General features: G+C 38.4%; 1 protein-coding gene across 1 annotated transcript; it reads left to right on the forward strand.

The window, feature by feature from the left end:
• The first annotated feature begins 1,100 nt into the window (after positions 1–1,100).
• LOC140240109 (integrator complex subunit 9-like) lies at positions 1,101–26,305 on the forward strand. The gene is made up of 19 exons (XM_072319918.1): positions 1,101–1,218; positions 2,635–2,762; positions 3,356–3,428; positions 4,416–4,478; positions 5,005–5,088; positions 5,909–5,964; positions 7,595–7,802; positions 8,545–8,634; positions 9,716–9,872; positions 11,470–11,650; positions 12,776–12,879; positions 14,022–14,150; positions 15,086–15,210; positions 15,986–16,066; positions 18,251–18,337; positions 18,729–18,827; positions 19,725–19,892; positions 20,466–20,522; positions 23,092–26,305. The coding sequence occupies exons 1-19, from the start codon at positions 1,210–1,212 to the stop codon at positions 23,209–23,211; spliced, it is 2,019 nt and encodes a 672-aa protein (XP_072176019.1). The 5' UTR covers positions 1,101–1,209; the 3' UTR covers positions 23,212–26,305.
• The last annotated feature ends 521 nt before the right edge of the window (positions 26,306–26,826 follow it).

A 26,826-nucleotide genomic window follows, 5' to 3' on the forward strand; every position in this document is an offset into this window, starting at 1 on the left:
GTACCACTGCACTGCCAGCACAGTACCTTGACCGAAAGATCGGTCTGTATCTGGTCGTCGGGGCCAGGGATATGTTCTGCAGAGACTGCGTCTGGCTTCACAGAATCCCCTCCTACGCAGAGTAGAGCGATAACAAAAACATAAAAGACTCCTCCGGACAGACAGATCTTTCTAAGTACCACTACATATTACATATAAACTTTAGTCCTAGCGTGTAGATTCTAAAGCCTAAGTAGCAATGTTGGCTTATGTAATCACGGTAACTAATGTTTTCAACTTTGGAAATCACTGAAACTTTGGCATTATCGCAAAATAGATGGGTCCCCACTCCATTCACCGCCATTCATTTCGTCATAGCCATGCCAGGGACTTCTTTCAACCTCAATAGACTTTGCACATAGTGGAGACGCACACGCAGAACGAGAGGGGACTGATTGATATCATGATTTGGCCGAAACTTTACTTAATACTAATATAGTAATAATAGTTTACCTTCTTCTTCGCTATGAAATGAAATGAACAATCTATATAGAGTAGGTGTCGTAGGAATGAATGCGAATGACAATGTGTACTCATAGATAGAGACCTACAATACTCATAGTAAAATAACTGCTGTGGCTGTGCTAATCTAGAATTAGAAAGTTGTGAACTGGTGACAGAGAAACTCAGAAAATAAGATTGATGATAGTACTAACGTTAGGGACCAGGGTGTCTATTAACATTACATTATGTAAAACTTTAATAGATCTAAACGTTGCACAACTTGCAGTATTTTTACTGATACTTGCGTCTTGCCTCCAAGCTCCACCACTCCAGCCAGCAATTTCTTGTTTTGCCTTTAGGCCTACTGCACATAAAACCCAGAATAACTGTATGTTCACTCTTCATCATTTTCCGCCATGACCAATCTATCTACCTACCGGTAATCCGCGCCTGGGACAGCGCAGCGCGGTGCGGTGGCCGTTTGTTGCTGGTACAAGTGGGTGATAAGGGGATATGTCCCCGCGTACCATGCACGCGAGCCGAGGTCTTCCTCGGTCCCAGCCATTTATCTGCGTGTTTGTTTCGTGGCTAAGCTCCACAGCAGCATTTGGTAAAACAAAAGCCGGTGTGACGGGCGCTGTGTCACCCACGGCCAGGACAAGTCTGTGCGTTTTGCTTCGTTAGTACATTTCGCACATTTGTTATCCATCTTCAGCCACAACTAAGATGAAATTGGTAAGCTCTGAAGAAAATTCCAAGTTAAAATTGGGATGGGAAGCTGGAAAAAATACTGTTAATAGTGTTAGTTCCCGGAATTCCCCTCACTCGGGATGGTGTCCTAACAAAATTATGTATGTATGGGACCATTGCTAAAACAGTGTATGTAGGGACCATTGTGAAAACACTTTTTCATGTGTACCATGATTCATGAATTAGCAATTTATCTCAAAAGGTGTAACATGTAGACCTGTCGGCCTTAGATGTTGATGACTATTGTCGGATTTATCTTGGGTTAATACTGGTAATCTTAGTATGACATTTGATTTGCTTTCTCTTTTATAGTTTTACTGATTTAATTACTTGTAAAGTTGTATGTTTGTAGACAACGAATTAAATGGCAAATGCAGTAGTTTCTAGAGCCACACGAGAGGCAAGAAAAGAAGATGTTTGATTAAATCTACTGACTAAGAATTAAAAGATATTTAATTACCGCCAAAAAAAAGAAAAAAAAAGAAGAAGAATATCAAGAGAATAAAGAAATGAGGAAATCCGGGGACACATCTCGTCTCATCTCAACTTTCAGTGAGTTAATGTGCGTACACCCCCTCCCCCCCCCCCCAAAAAAAAAAAATAATAATAATAATACTAGAAAATGAATAAAAAAATAAAATAAAAATAAATAAAATAAAAAACAACCTGTTACCGGTAAGTGCAATGTTAACCAGATTAGTACTGTATATGCTGTTATTTTTGCGAGGGTTTTATTTTCGCGAATTTCACGAATTGCAGTTTGATTGTGAATTTAACAACACGCGAAATTGTCTCCATGCCCTTTGTTAATAGAGCATTAACGTAAGCGTCGGCATCGATTCGCGAAAACAACATCTTGTGAAAATGTCTATGACCTCGTCATTCGCGAAAATATCTGTATACGCGAAAATAATGGCGTATACAGTATAATGTTATTGCTATATAGAGAAGATGGTAGAGTTATACAATACGTAGCTTTCGAATGTGTCCACTGAATGCTGCATCACATTACACAAACTCACACTTTCTTGGCTCAATTCTTGAATTTGGAATAGCAGAACCAATAACAAAAGCAAAGGAGAAAGTATAAATGTGACACAAATTCTGTAAAGTGTTATCTGCCTCGTTACAGTATACTTTACACACTTGCCAAAAGTTACATCTTCTTCAGTAACTCATGCATTTTTTTTTCTTGGTGTTGATAACAGCAGCACTAAAATAGACCAAGCCTGACGTGGGCTATTTTGGCCCATGCCATTCGTAAATTCAAACTTTTACGACTTAGCCCAGGCCTTGCCCTCACCAGAGAGTTACTGATAGGGATATTATATTCATTAGATTGAGATATGGATTGCCAGTAATTATTAATGCTTTGTTGTGTCTTGTCTCGATGTGTTCTAGTACTGTCTGTCTGAGCAGCCCAGTGCACCATGCCTTCTACTGACCTTCAAGGGAACCACCATCCTCCTGGACTGTAGCCTTGATTTAAGGAGTCTCCAGCATTTTCTACCTTTGCCCCTTGTACCAAGGTATGGAGCAGGTGCCAAAGTGTCTAAACAAAGATGGGATTACACCTTGACCTACCCAGCATGTGATCTTTATCATGCAATCATGTTCAGCTGCAAAGGTTTGCTCAGAAATCAGAACAGAGCTTTAAATTGGTATGATACTGCTTTCATAGCAAGGAGCAAAAGTAGAATCTGTGAGCATTTTCATTGGTTCTCAACACAACATCCCATTTGGTGAGACCACTTTGGTTTATCTTTTAGAGGCTCAGAATCTTCAACACTTTATTCTGCCGAATTGCAGTTTAAAAAAAAAAAAGGAAAACAATTAGGTCTTTTAGTCACTAAGTGGTATTTGTTTCCTTCAGTACCCAGTTGTTGTTTTTGTATTCTTTACTCGAATACAGCAATTCTGATCTTCACACAACAAATAACCCTTAGAAAGTAATTGTTTTACAGCACTTGTGTAGTGATCTCTGTGATAATGTTGCTTACAGGATAGCAAAACATAACTTAAGAAGCAGAGTGTAACTCGCACAACAGCTCAAGATCTGCAGGTTGTAGCCTGCTGATTAGTATTGATGGATTTATTTTTGCCCTCTCACTTGTTCATACAGTGCACAACTATCCAAACTACCCAGATGGAAGGCAGCCAGTGGGGACAAAAGCCAAATATCAGCACTCTCCAAGGTATCAGTACAGAGATGTCACACATATGATAGAGAAATTCTGACTACTACCTTGAAGGCATAATTTACCATTTGCAGATGAAACAAAAACCCAGCATTAGTGCTTCAAAATAGTTCTAAAATGTGAGTTAGGGATGGAAACAACCAATGTAAACATTCGAACCAGTATATTCAATGTTAAGTATACAAAATGTGAACAATAGTTATGATAAAAATGCTTCAAGACTAAACTGTCTACAGTTGTGGTCTAATGAGAAAAATAGTGATATCTCTTTATATTTTGGGCTTTATTAAAAAAAGATCTTACACAGTAGGATGTTTTGTGATACAGCTGACCTACACATGTGCATCAAAAGTGATATTGATTGTAAGCGCTTTGGGCCTTGTGGGAAAAGCGCACTATAAATAATAGTAATAATAATGATAAATAATAATAATATCTTGAACATTTTTTTTAAATCACTGCTCCCAAAGGTGAACAGGACCTTTCAAGAGGTGGTATGATTTTGGTTGAGATGGGGATTCAGGTTTTAACTTTTTGTGGGATGATTTAGAAACCACTTATAATGAAATATTACAGATCTTCAATTCTAAAAAGGAATTAAAAGTTTATCAAAACATTTATGTAATTAAACTTAATTTGGAAATGGTTGAAATATATGCAAAAACAAAGCAAATAAAGCATTCTAATAGAAGGTGGGACCCGACTTTTAATTAGAACCTCTTTGTTGTTGGATATATTTCAGCATTTCAAAACCTGATTTTAATCAAATAAATGTTTAATTCCTCTTAGAATTGTACACTCTTTGATATTTTTAATTTTATGTGTACAATGACAAACTATATTTGCTCTTAAAAGTTATGGTTGTCAAACAATCAAGCTTTCCATGCCTGCACTTACTGTACCCAATCATGACAATAAGAGTAGAGAAAAGTTCCTTGGCGTTAATGTGAGTTCATGTGTTGTTTCAAACATTTCTGCCTGCAGGAGTTGAAGGAATGCTGTGGGAGAGTGTTTGTGGATGGTATGCCAGAAGTCTGCACTCCAGAGGTAAATATTTCACTCCATCAAACTCTTTGCCTGTATTTGCAGCAAAAGCCTTGGTTTGACTCTCAGCTAAGATTCTTTATTACTTTTACTTTGAGTTTGTAAGCTGGAGCTGCTGAAATAGATATTGTATCATCTGAATACAGTGCCAGTATCTAAAAAAAAAATAAATACATTAAAAAAAAGATAATAACAATAAATGAATGAATGAATAAATAAATAAATAAATGAATAAATAAATAAATAGATAAATAAATGGCTTATTAAATGTTCTGTGTGCACTGGATTTCATTCTATGTGCGACAGCATCATGTTACTCAAATACAATGGCTTTGTAGGAATGTATGTAATGGACTTGTCTACAAATGGAAATATGTTTTAGTCTAAAATTTATAGTAGCATTTATTGTCCTAGCAACAAATAGAGCAGCAAAGGTGTACGATAAGTAATTACTTACCTGAGTATTCTGATTTGTTTGAAATCATTCCTGCAGCACCACCTTTCACAATTGTCTTCTTTTTTTTTCTAGCTGGGAATGATTGATATGGCCACAGTAGATGCCATTTTGATCTCAAACTACCACTGCATGCTGGCACTTCCCTTTATCACTGAGGTAAGTCAAGTCTCTCTGTCTGTCTGTGCACAAATACTAGAGCATCTATGTAAGAAAACCTTTGAGTTTTTTTTCTGACTTCCTACAACAATGACTGGATGGATGATAAGAATTTGTTTGTTTGGTAGTGCCTTGAAGTTGAAATAATTGTTCTTGTTCTCAAATTGTGAAACATTCGGTATGTTGTCATATATAGAATAGGATTGTACACTTTAACCAGCATACATGTACAGTGTATTTGACTCTGAGTATGTTATGATGAGGTATGTATACAGATGTGTGTGTTTTAATGGTAGATGAATGTGCATTGTGTGCTCCAAGCATAGGATTCCTTTGAAAGTAAATTCACCAATGATTCAGTGAAGGAAAGTGGTATGTTGTTCCCTTTTGTCACTAAGCTTAATTACCTTTTGCCTTCAATCTCTTCAAACTCCTCCACCAAAGGCGATTTATATCAAAACCATGGTCTGAATTAAGTGTCAAATAGGCATACCTTTGATGTGTGAGTATCAATACATGGTAATTATGGGACGTCTGTTGCAATATAGAATCTGTCACTCACGTTTTCATACATGAAATGTGCATAAACCATGGACTACATTTAAACCGCCTTCATAAATATGGACCATTGTGTCCTTTTTTAAAGAAAAAAATAAAGAAAGGCAAATATCGATTGATAGATGGAATCATTCATCATAAGTTTGGTTATTGAATTTCTAAGAAGCACTTACATGTAGATCTTTTCTTTCTTTTTTTTTTTTAAACTTCAGTAGTAACTGACAAAGCATATATACCCCTTCTGTTCCTATCTTTCTGACAGTACACAGGTTTCAATGGTGTGATCTATGCCACAGAGCCTTCAATACAGATAGGGAGGTAAGATTGAACAGTGAATCAGTTTCTGTTAAACCTCTTTCTTCCTTTCTTCCTTTTAGCCTTCCAATATGCTGCTTGATCATACACGCTCCTTTAAGAATTTTTAGCACTGACCATATTAATTCCTTTACCAATTTTCATTCCTGTTTTCAAGATCAAATTTCACGCCTTCATAGAAAATGGTAAATGATTAAAAATTAATTGATTTGAGATTAAAGTCAAACGTTTGGGGTCAGGGTAAAATTGTATTAAAAAAAGTTATTTATTTACATATTCAAAGATATACTTCATAAAACATGAGCAGAGGTAACGCAATCATAATCCATTACAGAACAGCCAACTCACAAGACTTCTGCAAGATCTTGTAAAGATTGATGGTCACGGCCAAATGAAATAGGTGGCAATATTCACAAGGTTCACATTCAAATGTATTGCATGTGTTTCCTCAAACAGAGCAGTACTTCAAAGTGATTGTGGATTTCAGATGTGATACATCTGTACACAGAATCTCCTTCTTTCTGCTTTATTTGATATGTAACTCTGATTTTGCCGTTGGCATTGTCTCATTGAAAGAGTTGACCACATTCAATTTCTGTCATGGCTGATGACAAAAAGATATGCATAGATCAAAGGACAAGTTCACCTTCATTAACATAAGGATTGAGAGAATGCAGCAATATTAGTAGAACACGTCAGTGAAAGTTTGAGGAAAATTGGACAATCCGTTCAAAAGTTATGAATTTTAAAAATTTTTGTGTTGGAACCGCTGGATGAGGAGACTACTAAGGCTCGTGATGTCATATGAGTATAACAGTATAAAGAAAACGTAAAGAAAATTCAATATACTTTTCACTTTTTTCGCATAATAAAAGAGCACTTGACTTGCCTCTTTCTAAAGACAATGGGAATAATATTACCCATAACATATGTCAGTAATGAGTCAAGGGAATGTGCACTTTTTTCAAAAGATGAAATTTTGTGAAATTCTCTTTATATTTTCGTTATATTGTTGTACGCATGTGACATCATACACTGCAGTAATCTTCTCATCCAGCGGTGACTGCACAAAAACTTTAAAAATTCATAACTTTTGAACGGATTGTCCGATTTTCCTCAAACTTTCAATGATGTGTTCTACTAATATTGCTACATTCTCTCAATCCTTATGTTTATGAAGGTGAACTTGTCCTTTAAATGGTGACACACCATTTGCTCCAGTCTTGTTTTCTCCAAGGATTTAGGGTTAGGGTTAGGGATGTAATAGAGTTTTAGGTTTAGTTTTGTGTGATGATTAGAATTAGGGTTAGGGTTACGTTTGTGAGAATTTATGTTCGGCATAGCATGCAGATATTTCATGGGAGCAATTGTCGCAAGAGCAAATGTCATGGAATCATATTAAATATAGCTTGATATGGAGTGTATAAGCATCGATTTAGATGGTGTTATATCAACGCCTGCATTGTGTTAGTATGTTTTACTTTCATGTATAATAGTAATATCCTGTAATTGGCTTGAGAAAAATTTTGGCATGTACACCAATCAAAATACTAGCAATTAATGCCACAATGTATAAATTGCAAGTATTCAAAGTAAGATATAATGCTGTCTTTCGTATCTCTTTGTTTTAAAGGCAAATGATGGAAGAGCTAGTGGAATACATTGAGAGAGTTCCCAAGAAGTGTGTATCCTCCCTCTGGAAGAAACCTGAGGTTCTGAAGACTCTACCCTCCCCACTGAAGGAGGCCCCCTGTCTTGCCTCTTGGAAAAGGTGTTACAGCAAACACAATGTGAAAGCATGCATCTCCAAGATCCAAAATGCTGCCTTCTCTGAGAAAGTGGTGAGTCCTGGCAGCAACTTTTTGGGCCTTCAAAACCAGAAAAAGTACTGTATATGTGTTCATCACATTGATGACGTGTAGTCCAGTGCATAATGATTAGTGTATGCTGTGTGAGATGAGCTGCTGAATGAAAGGTTAGCATTGAATCCAGAGTGTACGCTTCTTCTTTCATGTGGCATGAGAAACTCATCTGATGCTCTGTGAAAACTTTTGCTACACTGCTATTGGATTGATATTAACAGTAGGATAGGCACTTGATACATTGAGCAAGCATCTTCAGCTTTGCTGAAAACACATGAAAGGGAATTGAAGCAGCTTATTAACACTGAATTATCATTTTTATACAAATGTGTGAAAAAATTGTACTCTGTCTTGAAGGATGTAAGTGATGTTAGTGGCAATTCTAGAGAAAACCATGAAGAATGTTTTTGAGTAGAGAAAGAATATTAATTAGTTACATGACTAGGGAAAACATGAATCTGCTGTTAACCCATTTTTCCAGTAGTCCGAACTATCTGTCAGACCAGTAGATACCCAGTTTTTCCATTTTCTACTGGTCCATTCCTGAACAAGTTACTGGTCCAACTGTGATTTTTACTGGTCAGGGACCATCAGACCAGTGCCAGTGTGCAGTGTTGTCAAAGGGAATAATGACATTATGGTCACATGATCAGTGCTTTTTTAATTTGGGGAACTTTCCCTTTAATGTTGCTTATTATCAAACATCACTTGCATATTCCAGAGTCTATTTGGAGCTCTGACCCTGGTCCCACTTAGCTCTGGCTATTGCCTGGGAAGCTGTAACTGGATCATCAGCTCGGCCTACGAGAAGGTGAGTGATGAGATGGAGGGCTCCCTCGTCTGTCAACGGTACCGTTTTAAGATCATCACTTTCTGGACAAAACAGACATTGCAGTTCCTGACTCATGTCATTAACATAAGGATTAAGAGAATGCAGCAATATTAGTAGAACACATCAGTGAAAGTTTGAGGAAAATTGGACAATCGATGCAAAAGTTATGAATTTTTAAAACTTTTGTGTTGGAACCGCTGGATGAGGAGACTACTAAGGCTCGTGATGTCATATGAGTACAACAGTATAAAGAAAATATAAAGAAAATTCAACATATTTTCACTTTTTTCGCATTTAAAGAGCACTTGACTTGCCTCTTTCTAAAGGCAATGGGAATAATATGACCCATAACATATGTCAGTAACGAGTCAAGGGAATGTGTACTTTTTTCAAAAGATGAAATTTTGTGAAATTCTCTTTATATTTTCCTTATATTGTTGTACGCATGTGACATCATACTCTGCAGTAGTCTTCTCATCCAGCGGCGACTGCACAAAAACTTCAAAAATTCATAACTTTTGAACGGATTGTCCGATTTTCCTCAAACTTTCAATGATGTGTTCTACTAATATTGCTACATTCTCTCAATCCTTATGTTAATGAAGGTGAACTTGTCCTTTAAATAAGCCCAGTTTCATCAATTTTGTAAACAACAGTGGAGACTTATTTCAGTTTCATGGCATCTGCTAGGAGTTGAGCAATCAGCTGTGGGCATTTTATGTGATGCTGTGTGAGCTGTAATTTATCATAAAATAATCTAGTTCATATGATACAGAGCACAAGTATAAGCCCTGATCAACTAATATGCTTCTTCAGATTTTAACAATTACAGTGAAGGCACAGGAAAGACATGATAGCAACATAAATAAGCACTTGTCATGAGGATGTTTTAAGAAGATATTTCAGACATTCCTGATAAAGGTGTAATAGAATAACAAGTTAGAGTGTGGAAGTGCCATTTCATTGCATTAAACGAAGGAATTGCATTATTCTCTCAAGTGGCAACCTCAACAATGAAAAATGTGTTCATAACCTTGGGCCTGTTCTACTCTCCTTCAAGGTATCCTATGTCTCTGCATCGTCAGTCCTGACCACACACTCTGTTCCCATCAGCCAGGAGAGTCTGAAGAACAGTGATGTCCTCATCTTAACGGGGGTCACTCAGACACCGGCCCACAACCCTGACAGCATGCTGGGAGAATTCTGCAGTACACTTAGTAGGTTCAAGTCTCTATAGACAGCTCAAGCATCCCTTGCCATTCTGTGATGATTTAATGTGTTGAATGCAGTAATATATTGTACTGTACGAGCTGAAATTTTCGCGGTGGTTTTATTTTCGCGAATTTCGTGAATCGCCTCTGAACCGCGAAAATAACAACACACGAAAATAACAACGCGCAAATAACTAAGTTCAGTTAGACCCTCGAAACTGCGAAATTAACAACACGCGAAAATGTCCTCCAAGTAGCAATTCGCGAAAATATCTGTACGCGAAAATTTCAGCTCGTACAGTATCACTTCAAGTTCTGCACATATTAAAGTTATTTATAAAGCACCAGGTATAGATAAGATTCTTCTTCTTCATGCATCTAAATCTCTCTTTGGTGTGTTCACTGTAAATGTTGTCAATGGACAAGGGTAGAAGCAGCTCATCTTTCAGAGGTGACTTGAAATTCATGCTGTACTTGCTGCTTTCACATCACATTCACATGGTGTACCTCTTTTCTCCATTATTTAGATTGACTGGAATGCCAATTTAATGTTGTGTGTTCCGACTCTCTCTGGATTTTTACTGTCGTTGCTTTAACAGTCTCTATTCCAAGATAGTTTAACCCTAACTAGGCCGGGCTATTTACTAAATAGGTAGATCATAGAGCCGGGGGGGGGCCTCCCAGGCCCCCCCTCCAGATCTCGGCCGTCGACCGCGCGATCGCGACGAAAATTGGCACACACATTGCCTATGATGTAATCTAAAGTACTACGAAGTTAGATTTTTGAAAAATTGTCATTTATGCTAAATTATGCTAATTTATGCATAATGATGCATGAAATCAGACAATTTGGTATAAATCACTAAATAAAGCCTGAAATGGGCACATTTTTTTGTGTAAATGTTCTTTTTAGTGTCCTAAGCAAATATAAGAGAAAAAAATTGAGCCATCCAAAAAAATTTCTTAAGTATTTTATTGTTTTTTGAATTTCTTATGTATTTCTTTGTTTTTTCGACTTTATGTTTTCCATTGTTTTTTTGATGAAACTTGTCCATGACATTGTTCCGAAGGAGAAAATGTGTTATCAGTTGATTTTAATCAGTAAAACCCCAAAATAATCATTTTAATTATTTTATATAATTATTTTATGAAATTTGACTGTAAGCACAGTTTCCATTGAAATTGCACACGAATTCACGTTTTTGAGCAATTTTTGGTCTGACATGCATGTACATATTTATGCGAAACTTCGGAACTGCGCGCCCGGGCATCGCAAATTTGGTGTCAAAAGATGCGGGAGACTCGACAGAAAAAAGTCATGAAACGTCGCGGTGATAGCTTTTCACGTTAGCGATACATCGCGCGGAATGTCGAGGGGGGGGGCCTCGGAGGCCCCCCCCCCGGCCTAGTTAGGGTTAAATAATTGAAGTAGTAGGCTGTATGGATTTTGCAGATTGTGCCAGACTGTGATAGTGACATCAGATTTCTGCCTTGTCTTGCCTCACAAGTGATTTTACAGCCACAAAACTTTCAAGTGACTTTCACATCTCATTCATATCATTGTTTTTTTTTTTCTCTCTTCAATTGTTAACATATGTTACAGCCCTAACTATCAAGAATGGAGGGAACGTCTTAGTCCCATGCTATCCCTCTGGCGTGATCTATGACCTCTTTGAGTGTCTGGCTAGTTACATGGAGTCTGCCGGTCTGATGCAGACCCCCTTGTACTTCATCTCACCGGTAGCTGACAGCTCCCTTGCCTTCTCCCAGATCCTCTCGGAGTGGTAAGTGTGTGAGTGTGTTTTACTGCCAAACATTGCTGTCCCAACAGTGGTCCACTCTCAAACTTGCAGGACCAGTCGCTGTGTTGATACCTTTGATTCTTGTTGAGAAGTTATTACCTCCGCCAAGGGAGGAGGTTATGTTTTCTTCAGTGTTTGTTTGTTTGTTTGTCCTTGTGCAAAATAACTCAAAAAGTTATATGCGGATTTGGATGAAACTTGCAGGAAAGGTTGAGAATGATACAAGTATCAGATGATTAAATTTTGGTAGTGATCCGGCAATTTTTTGTGGATTTCATGAAGAATTTTCGATATTTTGGCAGGTAGGGTCAATGAACTTGAGAGTTCAAGCTGCGCATTTTTGAGGTTTTCATACACGCACTAAAGCACATGCTCTAGTTTCTGCTAAGGCGAGGCACGCCCTTGCAGCTTGAAGTTGATGACGTTCAAAAGGCTTCTATATTAGGAAATCTGGCGACTTTCAGCATGCATATGTATTGGTGGAAAACACTGATCTGTATGGAAGAACGAGATCAGTGGTGGAAATGAGCTGCATGTTTTGCGGAGGGCTGCGCTCTCAGAGTGCTTCTTTAGTTTTATTTTTGTTAGGAAAAGAGTAGTGTTTTCATGATGTCTGATAACTTTTGGTTCTGTATCGTCCCTAGCTTGAGTATGACCCATGAGATACAGGTCATCTTGTAAACACCTCAGGGCAAAGCCTTCAGACTCTCAAATATTCACCAGTATTATGTGGGCAACCTTTTCTTTCAAAGATTTACTGATAAGTCTCAATTACCAAAGTGCTCATGAGATGTTAGTGATGCATGTAGGTCATGCAGATAAAACATGTAAAAATGACATATATTTTATTCAGAAAAGTCAAAGGTTAATGTACTTTGTCTAGCTGGTCTGACAGTTAATCTTGTTAGAGTTTGTGCACCAGTTGACTACAATAACAGCAATGGATGTAAAAAAAAAAAGGAGATAAACACTTGTGAACAGATGAACAACTAAGTCATAATGAGCCTTTGTATTACACATTTAACATTTCGAACAAGTTTACGAATGAATCTCACAGTTTTTGTTATTCTAGCACACTATTTTGCACTTTATCCAAATTCCTCCCAGGTTATGTGGTGTCAAACAGTCAAAGGTGTACCTGCCAGAACCTCCATTTCCTCACGCAGAACTGATCAAGGTCGGGAGGTTAAAACACTTCCCAAGTGTGCATGGTAAGAGTTTGCTTGCACAATGAGCTAATGTCCCATAGAGTATAAAGTGTGATGTCATAGCCATTCATTACCATGGAAACGGGTCCTTGACAACCTCAGGTAACCCCAAAATATCTGTGAACCATGCTCAACAAATGACTGTGACATCTTCACTTTGGCGCTCTTTTCGTGTGGGGTCTATGAGCGAATGATCTGTCATTTTTCAAGATTTGCATAGCTGTGAAACCACGTAACAAAGCTGCCACCTACAGTCAAACCTGCCTTAGCAGCCACCTGTCTATAGCGGCCACTGAAAAATCCCCCCGAGAGAAAAACCCTGTTAAAGACCCTGTGTATTTATAAAAGCGGCCACCTGTCTAACGCGGCTAGCAGCCACAAATTTTGTTTCCCGTGGTAGATTTTTACCTGTCTATAGCGGCCAAAGAGCCAGTAATTCAGCATGTTTTTCTGCTTTGTAGCCATGCCAGTCATTCATGGGCAACGTTCAGTGATAGCCACCGCTGCATTCATCACTCATTCAGTCATAATAATGCACTAGCATCAGGCTTTCTTCACGACTGTACACATGCTACAAGTATATCCTGTGCAACAATTTCATAAACACCGGCGTTGTTCAATGCATGAAACACGTGTGCATACGCACACACATACATTATGTGCATGTAAGTACTTACAAATGTATAAAATGATGATACATGTACACGTAGGCAATGCACACAAAGTTTGATAACCTGTCTATAGTGGCCACCTTTCTATAGCGGCCACTTTTTTTTGTTTCCCTTGGGTGCCCGCTATAGACAGGTTTGACTGTAGTATATTTTGTCAATGTTAAGTATGTTATTTATTCTTTATTCAAAAGATGAAAATATGCTTTTGAAAAAAAGAAATGTGAATAAATCTGATTTTTCAGAAATTGCACAAATAATGGCATATTTGCACTATTTTGCCATATTGTACCTGCAGAGTTTGGCAGCTCTCAAATAATCTAGCATGGCTCTACAAATATATCATAATATCTAATGTAATATAATCTGAAGTCTTGCATCTGTTTCAAATGGTGCTCTAAAACATCATATATTGCCTTTGTGTATTGCACAATTTTTGTCAGTCATCAAACTTTTTTTTTTGGTCATTCTTCCTAGGTGAATTTAGCAATCAGTTCAAGACGCCTTGCGTCGTCTTCACCGGACACCCCTCCCTGAGAATGGGAGATGCCGTCCACTTCATGGAGCTATGGGGCAAGAATAGCAACAACACCGTCCTCTTCATTGGTATGTCTCACCTCAATCTATGGACCAGTTCCTTGCAATGTTTCAAATGACCCCATATTTTAACCATCAAAACAAAGCAGTTTTAAGCTATACAGTATGTCAAAAAAAAAAAAAAAACACATTACAATTGGATTTTCGCATTGATAACACCTAATATGATTAAACCGTCTAAAAGCTACTTCAGGGTCTTGAAATATAGCATCTTAGCTCTATTTTGCAGAAAACCCCATTCAATTTGGTTAAGCGGTCACAGAGAAATGTGGATTGTTGGAAAGCATGCCATGAGTCTGATTCTTCCAAGTTAAGCACTTGGATGCTATAACCAGCAATAACCAGCAACCACCAATAATCATGGAACCATATATGGGGTTAAACCACAGCCACACCTATAAGCCAGTACTCCACAAATAATTGAAGTTTTTTTTATGTTCATAAAGGAAGCCAAAATTGATCTTAAACGTGAGAAGGATTTGATGTAGGTTTGATATATTTTCTGTAATTTTCATAGATGCTGCTCACACATTCTGAGGTTTTATGAGTAAACAGGAAATATAATGGGGGTAATGACCTCATTCACAAAATTCAGGAAATATTTCGTGGTTGATATGACCAATCAGATTACAGTATTCACTATCACTAAAAGATACAACTCCAGCCCCATATATACAGCTAAAAAGTGTATCAGGGCAATTACCCCCGAGGGCAATTACCCCCGGCTAAATACTGGTTAGTAATAAGGTTAGAGTAAAGATTAGGGTTAGGGTTGGGTTAAGGGTATAGAGTTTGGGTTAGGGTTAGCATTAGGTTCAGGATTAGGATTAGGGCCAGGGTCAGGGGAAGGATCCGGGGTAATTGCCCAGGGGGTAATTGCCCTAGACCCCTAAAAAGATAAGATTTAAAGACAAAGTCTATTATTCACTCTGTCCCCGCCTCAGAACCTGACTTTGCCTACCTGGATGCCCTTGCACCGTACCAGCCCCTGGCCATGAAGGCCTGTTACTTTCCTATCGACACCGCCCTCACCTTCCCTCAGGCCAACAAGCTCATCAAGGACCTCAAGGTAGGCTTGTCGTCATAGAAACAAAATGTCTGAGTGGAGATTCTTATGATCAATGCTTGATTGTCTGTTTCAAGCTTTATACAAGAGTTCACTTGTTATATGTGTAAGTTGAACACAGCAGTGTACAAAGTTTACATGTTAACCTATTCACAGTCACATGAAAATAGCTTCTTTCACAGAATTGCATTCAGCTCAAACTACCCCACACAGAAAGAAAAATCACCATACACTAAATTTTTATGGAATTAATACATGGTTTTTGAAAAAAAAAATTGTTACATAATTTATATTTCTCACAAAGTGTACAGCAATAACAAATGATTCAGTTGTGTCAAATTGTCAACTTAACCAATGCATGATCTTTAGTGCACTTTACCACATGTAAATATGTCTCCAAATTTGGTTGATTTTTCTAATTACACTAAATGGCAATGAAAGTCATTCTTGACAAACCGTCATGTGACCTCCCACTACACGTGCTATGGATACTATAAAACCAGAAACATTTGTGGCATGAAACTTTTGCAAATTGGAGCCGACTGCCTTTTTTTGCAGCATTAAACTTTTGCAAATTGTCACAGGCATTTGATGCATTGTGTGGACAATATCTTCCACGTCCATTTTACTTTCAGAAGTCTTAGCTCGCAGAATTCGTGAAAGTTTCATGCTGGTGAAAATTTCTGGTTCTACAGTGTGCCAAATAATGTGATTTGAAGAAGAAATGCATGTGAATATGTCCATTATTTTTTTACATTGAACATTCATCCTTTATCAGCCCCTACAAGTGGTCCTCCCTGAGGCATACCTCAGTCCACCGCCATCCCATCCTCTCAGGACAGACCTCGTGGTGGAAGTGGTAAGTCTTCTTTTCTTTCCTTCTTTCTTTCATCCTTTTTTTTCTTCTTTTTTTTCTTCCCTTTTCCTTCTTTCTTTCTTCCTTTTTCCTTCTTTCTTCCTTCTTTCCTTCTTTCTTTCTTCCTTTTCTGTGTTTTTTAATGAACTTCACCTTATAGTTGTTAAAGCCCAAAGAAAGTTCTGGTACGCCTGCAAAAGTTGTCCAATTTTGCTCCAAAATGTGAACGTATGCCTAGGAAATGTGCGGAATAACGCTGTAATAACAAGATATTCAATGGGTAACGACGAAAATGGGAAATATTAACCAAAAACGTTCAGTCTCAGAACTTACCCGAATGGGGTCAGGCTAGACTCGGACTCGGGGATAACTCGGCCTCGCTTTGCTTGACGGCGGGATGAGTTGTATTGGTTGTCCCTCTGGATTGTACAGCGTTGTACTATGCATATGGGAGCGGCCTGTATAAACTACATATGTACATTGTAGCGTTCTGGCTACTCGCAGTAATGGTTCGAGTTGTTACAACGCGCGTATCAAAAACCTCTTTGGCGCGCATGCAAAATTAGTGTGCGCCTCTCAAGCACCTCTAAAAACAATCAAAGACGCTTGATAAACAACAACAAAAACTTCACAGACCGCGCGTCTCAGCAACTGAGGTGATGTGCGTATACTATATAGGCTTGAGGACCGCGCGCTGTCCATTTGTTTTGTACAGGATTAGCACGCACTTTCCTGTCTGCTCATCAAGGCCTCGTTTGGTACCCGTAGTATAGAGTACTGATGAACATGGCGATCACGAACTGTGTGTAAATTGTCTGAAATAGGGTCGAGTTTTCCCTGAGACCGAGTTAGTCTGGAGCCTTCTGGAATAAAAGTCGGTCTACCGACTTTTATTATTTTTCTCAAAATACTCCAAAACGACTCATCATTCCGGCAAACCGCGTCAGCCAGGTAAGTTTCTTTGTAGACTCTTTCGATATATTGCAAGCAAATATGAAATGGTGCCAGACGGGTTCTCAGGCCCTTACCAGAACTTTGTTTTCACTTTAAGTGCGATATTTGTATTTGAGACAAGGTTAGCAGATAAAGTTCAAGTTCAAGTTCAAGTTCAAGTTCTTTCTTTTTCTTTGATTAAACCACTGCTCTATAGTGTTCCTTGTCCATGAGCATTCACCAATATCTAAAATCTTGTTTCAGATAGATGGTAGGTTATGCTAGTCAGAGTGTATTATACATACTATAGTATGTTTATCTTGTCAGCACTCGGTGATGTGCTCCAAAGTAGGAAATGAAATGTCAAGCCATGAATGATCTGCAGAGTGTTGCTTTTGAAAAAGAAGAGGAAATAGCAGACAGCAGAGATGTAGGATGAGGGGAATGGAAGGAGAAGGAAGAGGTTAAGGAAGAGATTAAGATGAAGAAAATAGGGAGGAAAGAAACATTCTGAGAGCGCAGACTTCCGCCAAGCAGCTCATTTCCACCACTGATCTTATTCTTCCATAGAGACCAGTGATTTCCACTCATACATGTACATGCATGCTGAAAATTGCCAAATTTCCCAATGTAGAAGCCTTTTTACGTCATTAGCTTCCAGCTGCGCAGCGCCTTGCCTGAGCAGAGCACGCACTTCAGTGCGTGTATGCAAACCTCAAATATGTGCAACTTGAGTTCATTGATCCTGCCTGCCAAAAGATTAAAAATCCTTCAAAAATTCATGAAAGTTACCGGATCACTGCCAAAATTTAATTATCTGTTCCTTGTGCCATTGTCAGCCTTTCCTGTAAGCTTCATCCAAATGAATTCACAACTTTTTGAGTTATTTTGCACACAGACGACAAGCAAACAAACCAACCAATGCAGGCAAAAGCATAACCTCTTCGGTGGAGGTGGTGTAATTAGGAAAAAAAAAAATTAATGTGAAGAGAAAGAGGAGGAGGAAGACCAAGAGGAGGAAAGGTGATAAGACTTAAGCAGAAGAGATGGAAGTAGACAGAGGAAATGCAGAGATGGAGTTAAAGAGTAGTAGAGTGTAAGAAAAAGGAGATAAAGTGATGTAAGGTTTCTTCTGCTGCTGGCAGATAGATGCTAACCCCGTCCATCCCATTGACAGTCTGTCTGTATGCAATGTTAATGACCACTTGGTGAGATGGTGGTACTGAGGGGGTTTATGCCATCTGTGTTTTCCAGGAACCAGCACCAACACCGTACCAACGGGGAGATGTTGTCAACCTCTTGGTGCAAAGGAGATTTGAGAAAGTGGAGATCACACCAGAGGTACCATCCATTTCATTTCTTGTCATGTGATAAGCCCCCACTTAATATGCCTGCATTCAAAGCACAAGTGTTTGGGAGAAAGCTTAAGACAGTATTACTTCTTTCCAGTGGCCACCAATAGAGAATATAACACCAGGAGAATGTAACACTTAAAGGTTGTAACACTTGGAGAAGTAACATTACCATCATGTAAAACGGAGAGAATATGATACCAAGAGATGGTAACACCAAGGACACAACAAACACTGGTAGCCCTTGATTATCGTGATTTTACATGAAGCATTTAATTCACTACTGCCTCTGTCTGTGTAAGAAAGCTACAAGTTATGTGAAAGAAAGAAAAACGAAAATCAGTCTGTTTTGACTTTAATCACTACAATCTTTTCCACAGCTGGCCATGAATCTTGCACCAGCCGAACTCCAACCAGGTGTTCTTGTCGCCACGGTAACCGGACAACTCAATGCACATGACAACAGATACATCCTTGAGGTGGGGTGGACAGAGATGTGTTCCTAATTCATCTCAGGTTTATCATAAGAGCATGAATGACATTATACCTCATAGAATGTGAAGAAATGTCCCAGTTTTGTAATTGTATGTCATTCTTATCGCATAGTATCATACAGATATTGCCCTTCCAGAGTTATATAAGGTGTAATATAACACTTGACATCCTGGCATGAGGTATATTTTCCCAAAAAATATAACACACATCATTTCATTCTAACCCTGCCGGCAGCCAGTCAAATTCCGTCGTATCATTTCCGGGTGTATTACCCCCTCTCCCAGATCCTTTCAGAACAGTTGCATTCACACGGCAGACTTCAAGCTGCAATATAGAACATAACCTAGATGTCATTCCTCCCAACATTAGTATGTAGACAAGAGAACATGAGGTACATACAGTTTGCATGGTGATACACTGTAGGCCAGTTTAGAGTTCAGCTTTATGCATGAGCAGAAAAAGGCCATTTGTACCAACAGGCATGTTGCTTTTTCAATCACAGAGATAAGCATCTGCTATGTAATGATTATTCAGGTAATCCCTATAAATGGTGCATGCCAACACATCCACCTGACAGCAAGCCCGATATTTGTCAATGTTGTAATTAAAAAAAAAAATTGTTATTACATTCAAAGCAAAGTAAAGAAATGGATGCTTCCCCTGGTCACCTGGTCTATGCAAGTTCATTCTTTATTTGAACATGACCGATGAATTCCATAAATATGTACGTTTGGCAAACTTATTATGCATTATGTAACTTTGAAAATGAGTGAAGTGCCTAACCAACTGAGAAAAAAAGGAGATCATTTCTATCAATGCGCACATTAGCTAACTCCGAACTGGCTTATTCTATGTTTCCTTGTGTCATCTTGGTCGTTAAGGAGCTGCCTTCCCCCCAAGCTGGCACCCAGGCTCAGTCGGGGCAGCCCCCCAGGAAGAGGAAGAGGGAGGATGAGGGAGGAACCGGTCTCAAGTCCAACACGACGCACCCAAAGCAGTACGTCTACGGCAATGTGGATGTGGAAGAGTTTGTGTCAAGCCTAGCATCGGTAAGTATCATCACATTTGGAAATGAGAGTTTAGCTGTGAGTGGCAAATTGCAGTCTTCATTTGTTGAGGTGACAATGATAATAATGATGATGATCGATGATGATCATGTAGTCTGACAGCCAGACTAGTGCTTGTTCTTATTCTCATAACATGCAGTAGGAATTGCGTATTTATTCAAATGAACGAAATTCTTGCTTCAAGTTGTTTGATTGTAACTGACTGACAAATTAATTCATGTCGGTGTAGAGCAATTTGTCAATCAGTTGCAATAGAAACAACTCAATGCAAGAATTTCATTGATTTGAATGATAGTAATAATTTTGTGCAGGTGATTCAGATTAATAGTGTACAATTTGTAAAGATGGTTTCATTTACTACAGTCATCAAGATCTTTCTACATCATTCCTTGAAAATGCGCTCAAACTTTCATGTGAACTCATTCAATGTTGCATTAGTTTGACTCTAAAAATGCATGGAAACCGCATATCACAGGATGACATTACGCATACCACAGCTTTGTTCTTGTCCTGGCTGTTTCCATGGTAACAACCTGATTACTTTTTCCCTTGCAGAATGGTGTGTCAGATGTGAAGGTGGAGAGCACAGGGTCTGGGCACATCATCCATTTGGTAAGAGTAAAATAACATCCCCATTCTGTAGAATCATACTGTCATAACAGTACCATTCTGCACCATGTCCAAGAGAGAAAGGGAATGAAAAAACTTTGCATATTATGCAAAATGCAGTAAGACCACAACACCATAACAGGTATTGTATCAAATAGTTTTAACAAAGAGAGACGGAGAGAGAGATCTAGATATGAAAGTTTTAAACACAGTGAAAGCAAAGCGTGAAATTAGTGGCAGCATGTGTGTAAGATAAAACAACTGTATCAGCATTGAGCTATGTTGAAAATATCATGAGGAATATTGATCCTGTATTTTATGGGGAAGCCAAAAGACTGTAAAAACAAACTTTTTTTCTTTTTCTTTTTTTAAAGACATTTATTATTTGAGCTTTGCCAGAAAGGTAAGCACTATCTGGGCACCCATCCCGCTTCATCATGAATATTCATCATCTACATGTATCCGTAACACCGTGGAAATACATAATTTTTACATTTCCCGGCAAAACTGAACATTTTACCATCTCCCGCCGAGACGTTTTGACATTCCCCGTTGATGCAATTTTTCGAGATTTTTATATTTCCCAGCCATACGTTTTTACATTCTAAGGTACGTATCCAGCGTTCTGCCATTTACTAGTACAGTATCTTACTGCCTGATGAATATTCATGATGAAGCGGGAGGGGTGCCCAAATAGTGCTTACCTGCCGGAAAGATGAATCTCACTTGTTTTTAACCCTAACTCGGCCGGGGGGGGGGGCCCTCCTTCTACGTTTCGCGTGATGTATCACTAACGCGAAAAGCTATTGCCGCGACATGACTTTTTTCTTTCGAGTCTCTCACATCTTTTGACACCAAATTTGCAATGCCCGGTCGCGCGGTTCCGAAGTTGCGCATAAATATGTACTTGCATGTCAGACCAAAAATCGCTCAAAAACGTGAATTCGTGTACAATTTCAATGCAAAGTGTGTTTACAGGCAAATTTCATAAAAGCATGATTATTTGGGGGTTTTATTGATTGAAATCAATTAATAACATATTTTCTTGTTCGGAACAATGTCGAGGACAAATTTCATCGAAAAAACAATGAAAAACATAAAGTCGAAAAAACACAGAAATACATAAGAAATTCAAAAGAACAATAAAATACTTACATTTTTTCTGATTGCACAATTTTTTTCTCTTACATTTGCTAAGGACACTAAAAAGAATATTTACACAAAAAATGTGCCTGTTTTGAGCTTTATTTAGTGATTTATACCAAATTGTCTGATTTCATGCATCATTATGCATGAAATAGCATAATTTAGCATAGATGATAATTCTTTTAAAAAATAACTTCATGGTACTTTAGATTACGTCATAGGCAATGTGTGTGCCAATTTTTGTTGTGATCGCGCGGTCGACGGCAGAGATCTGGAGGGGGGGCCTGGGAGGCCCCCCCCTCCGGCTCTATCTACCTATATAGCCAGGCCTAGTTAGGGTTAATCCTGCGAATTCAAAACATCTGAAATCGTTTCATGATATATAGCAAGCAAAAACAGATTCCATGCATTTATTTTCATGCTACAGTAGTTACATGTTGCAGGAAGTGCTCAAAAGTTTGTACTTTTACAATGGAAGACTTGGTCTCAGGATTGTTTGCATTAATGTACTTATTTGTTTTGTGAGTGAGTGTCCCTTACCTACTACTGTGATTTTTTTCTGTATAGACTTGCACACATTGTATGCTGTAACAATATCGTGATTTATGCATTCTCTGAGACAGGGCGGAGGCTACTAAGCTCTCGTCCAAATTCTTAATCTTGTGTATGTGTGTGTGCATTGTGTGTGGATGTAGGGGGGGGGGGGGTAGGCTGTGTATGTGTGTGTGGGTGTGTGTAAGTGTTTACAAAATATAATGCACTGTATTGTACACAAGGCAGGAATTCTGTGCAAGTACCTGCAGTCACACAACTTTGATTGCCATTTCCAAGTTTTCAAACGCCATAGGGAGATCTATTGTGTTCTCAAAACATTCTGTTTGGTTAGGCCTTTTTTTTTTTGTTTATAAGTTTCCCTGATATTCTTGCTTAAATTACACTAGTTTCTTTATTCAGACAAGTATGACTGTATATCTATCTGTACAATGTACCAGGATATTAGAAATGTGAAGCATAGTGTAGCATAAGCCATACGATTGAGAAAATGAACACTTTGTCGTATTATTTGTTAGGGTCTGTATAGTGAGACTAAGGGACTTCATTCCATTGTGTCCTCAAGAGGTACAAAGGTGTGTCACACACTTTTGTGTACCCGCACCTTTCTCTGGGCCACTGAGGCATGTCAATACAATTCCATCTGCATTGTGCTTCTATTCATAGAATATTTCTACAAAGATTTAGCCTTTTGCAATAGCAGGGAAATACTTGCAATGAAAGCACAAGTTTCACAATGAACTACAACTTCTTATTCGATGTCAGACTATTTGACATCCTATACTTGTGCAGTTTACACAGTTCATCTGCTGCCCTGTGAATATTTCAGTGGAGACTACCACTACTCACCAGTGTATCTTTCTGTACTTACCAGGAGTCGGAAGATACCATTATACAGCTGGAGGAGGGGTCAACGCACATCTTCTGTGAGGGGAATGAGAAACTTCGAAAACAGCTCAGAGATGTCCTGATCAGCTGCCTTGGAAAATTTTGAAGAATCTTTTCTCTTTAGAATCATGCCTTGAGTATTTTTAAAGGGATGGTATAGTTTTGTTTGACACCTAGCTTCAGGTTTCTAACTTTTTTTAATGGGATAGTGAGAAACCTCTTATGAAATATGAAAGAGCATGTTATTCCAAGAGAAATTCAGCATTTGATTGATGAAATTGGGTTTTGAAAAGGCTGAGATATCCAGAACAAAGCAATCTGAATAATAGGTGGGACCCACCTTTTATTAAGGTCACTAATAATTTACTTTATTTTTTAGATATCTCAGCCATTTTAAAACTGATTTCCATGAAATAAACTTTGAATTCCTCTTAGAATGATATGCTCGCTAACATTTCATAAGTGGTTTCTTAGTACCTTGCGGAAAGTTAAAAGCTGAATCCTCATCTCCACCAATACTATACCATCCCTTTAACACTGAGTCCCAATCCTCCCCCTCCCCCTTTGTAGTTTGATACAATCTTTCACCCGAAATGCAGGATGCTATCTGAGATAATTAGAATAACTCTTGCTACTCGGGAGCAAACTTAGAATCACAGCTAAAATTTAGATTGTAATTTCTTAGTAGCAAATGGGCTTAAAGAATGAAATAGGACCTAGGAAGCAGAGACAACGACTGACCTTTCACCTCACAACCCCAGCAATGAGTGACTCTGCATACCATAAAGTGAACCATTGAAAAACACTGAACAAAACCTTAATACAGGACAGTAATCATACTTGCCCCAAATGTCCAAATTACTTTTAATTTTCTTGCGTCTCAAACCTCTATGTTACAGACTTTTGATACAACAAAATTTAACAAAGTGATTTTACTAGTCCCGAGGTCTCTTTATTCTAATAACTAGTTTCCTGTGTCCTTGTTCGTGGTCTGCAATATTCAACTTGATCAGCCCCAAAGATTGTCACTCGTGTTTTTGTTACATGGCACAAGACAATACCATCATGGACAGGAAATTTGATTGTTAAATAGCTTCTTGTACTTAGTAAGTTTTCCTGTATCAGAATTCTGCTGTGTTTCGAATGCTATTTTTTAATCATTGTTGCAAATTCAAGAAGCCATGAAGGAAGTTATCCACCTCGATCTCTGCCATACCAATTTTCAAGTGATTGTTAAGTTCCTGCAATAATGATATACATTTTCTCTTGTTGACGAAATGTTAGTATTCAGTTCAGTGAACTTCACTCAAAGCAAAAACATGTTGTAACTTGCATGGATGTAAACATGTTAATTCCATTGTGAAAGTCTAAATTCATGCACGTCGAAGGATTTTATCAAGACCCTTTGGCTTTAACGTATGTGAGGCGGATTGTACTTCTCTTTCTAAGGTTTTGAACATCTTAAGAATTGAGATAGCAATCTTTTCAGCTGTGATTACAGCCCATCCGTAATGAGATCTGAATGTGTTCACTGGTTTTGTGGGTTTGCTTTTTTAGTATAACGTATCCCTTCAAAAGAAGCCTGAGACATGAGGTCTTCGGGTTGGTCATTCAGCTACTGTCTGAAGCATGGCACCGTATGCATATCAAGAGAATAACAAAATAAGTTAATATCAATTACAGTTAACCTCACTCAAGTCAAATCAAAAAGAACTGGAGAAAATCATTTACTTTAGACCAATTTCAACTAACACAATAATTTATGATTTATACCTACACTGTATTTACATATAGATCTATCTGGGGTGGAATGTGTCTTCAACTTAGCCAATTTTTCACTTTATCATGCGAAGTTGATTTGAAAGTGAAACAAAGTAATAGCCAGCCAATGTCAAATCATAACAAGTCTTTGCTTATGCTAAATATGATGGAAGCAAATCTTAATGAAGTGTAGAATTTGAAAATACAGTGTATATGTAATATGTTTATATATATACACACATGAACATGTGTCTTATGACATAGCATTCTTGAGATGTCAGGTCATTATTGTCCCCGCCGAACGAGTTCGAGCAGGGGACTATGAAATGGGCTCCGTACGTGTGTGTGTCCGTGTGTCCGTCCATCTGTCTGTCCGTCCGTCCGTCTGTCTGTGCGTCCGTGTGTGATCAAAATGTTCAATTTGCTACTTCTCTGTCATTTATGAGCCAATTTTGATTCTGTTTGCTTTATATGATAGCACTACATGGGAGCTTTGAAACTTCTACACAGAATTTCAGTTGTGACCTTTGACCTTGACCTTTGACCTATATTGTACATTTTGCTTCAAAATGCTACTCCTTCGCCATTTCTAACCCGATTTCGATTCCGTTTGCTTTATGTGATGGCACTAGGTGAGGGCTTCAAGACTTCTTCACAGAATTTTGACCTTTGTCTTCTTTGACCTTTGACCTTGATTTTTGACCTATATTGTACATTGGCTACAAAATGCTACTCCTTCGCCATTTCTAACCCAATTACGATTCCATTTGCTTTATGTGATGGCACTAGGTGAGGGCTTCAAAACTTCTACACAGAATTTTGACCTTGACTTCTTTGACCTTTGACCTTGATTTTTTACCTATATTGCACATTTTGTTACAAAATGCTACTTCCGGCGGGGACATATATTACGCACCGCGTAATTTCAACTTTTCCTTGTTTTGTAGAGGTCACATTTTTACCTGTCCAGTTTCTGCAGTAACATCAATACTAGTTGAAAGTGGGGGGAGGGTGCTTACAGTAAGTGGTTGACTTTATGATTTGTTTGGGTTTTTCGTTTGTTTGTTTGTTTGTTTTTTGGGGGGGTAGAGAATTTATACTTTCATCCTTTTAAAACTATCTGGTCACCAGCCTTGGAAGAAACTGAGAAAATATTCGAAACTTTGTCAAATTATGATAATGTCACATCAGGTGTGATAGCTGTACATTGTATGCATTGTATTATATATGTACATTTTGTCCATAAATGCTGAAAAGAAAACTGAGTAATTCACTGTGCATTTTTGTCCCCGCCGAACGAGTTCGAGCAGGGGACTATGAAATGGGCTCCGTACGTGTGTGTGTCCGTCCGTGCGTCCGTCCGTGCGTCCGTCCGTGCGTCCGTCCGTGCGTCCGTCCGTGTGTGCGTCCGTGTGTGATCAAAATGTTCAAAATGCTACTCCTTCGCCATTTCTAACCCGATTTTGATTCTGTTTGCTTTATATGATAGCACTACATGGGAGCTTTGAAACTTCTACACAGAATTTCAATTGTGACCTTTGACCTTGACCTTTGACCTATATTGTACATTTTGCTTCAAAATGCTACTCCTTCGCCATTTCTTACCCGATTTTGATTCCGTTTGCTTTATATGATGGCACTAGGTGAGGGCTTCAAAATTTCTACACAGAATTTCGACCTGTGACTTCTTTGACCTTTGACCTTGATTTTTGACCTATATTGTACATTTTGCTTCAAAATGCTACTCCTTCGCCATTTGTAACCCGATTTCAATTCCGTTTGCTTTAAGTGATGGCACTAGGTGAGGGCTTCAAAACTTCTACACAGAACTTTGACCTTTGACTTCTTTGACCTTTGACCTTGATTTTTGACCTATATTGTACATTGCCTACAAAATGCTACTCCTTCGCCATTTCTAACCCGATTTTGATTCCGTTTGCTTTATATGATGGCACTAGGT

Source organism: Diadema setosum, chromosome 16 (assembly GCF_964275005.1).
Source record: "Diadema setosum chromosome 16, eeDiaSeto1, whole genome shotgun sequence".
Taxonomy (NCBI): Eukaryota; Metazoa; Echinodermata; class Echinoidea; order Diadematoida; family Diadematidae; genus Diadema; species Diadema setosum.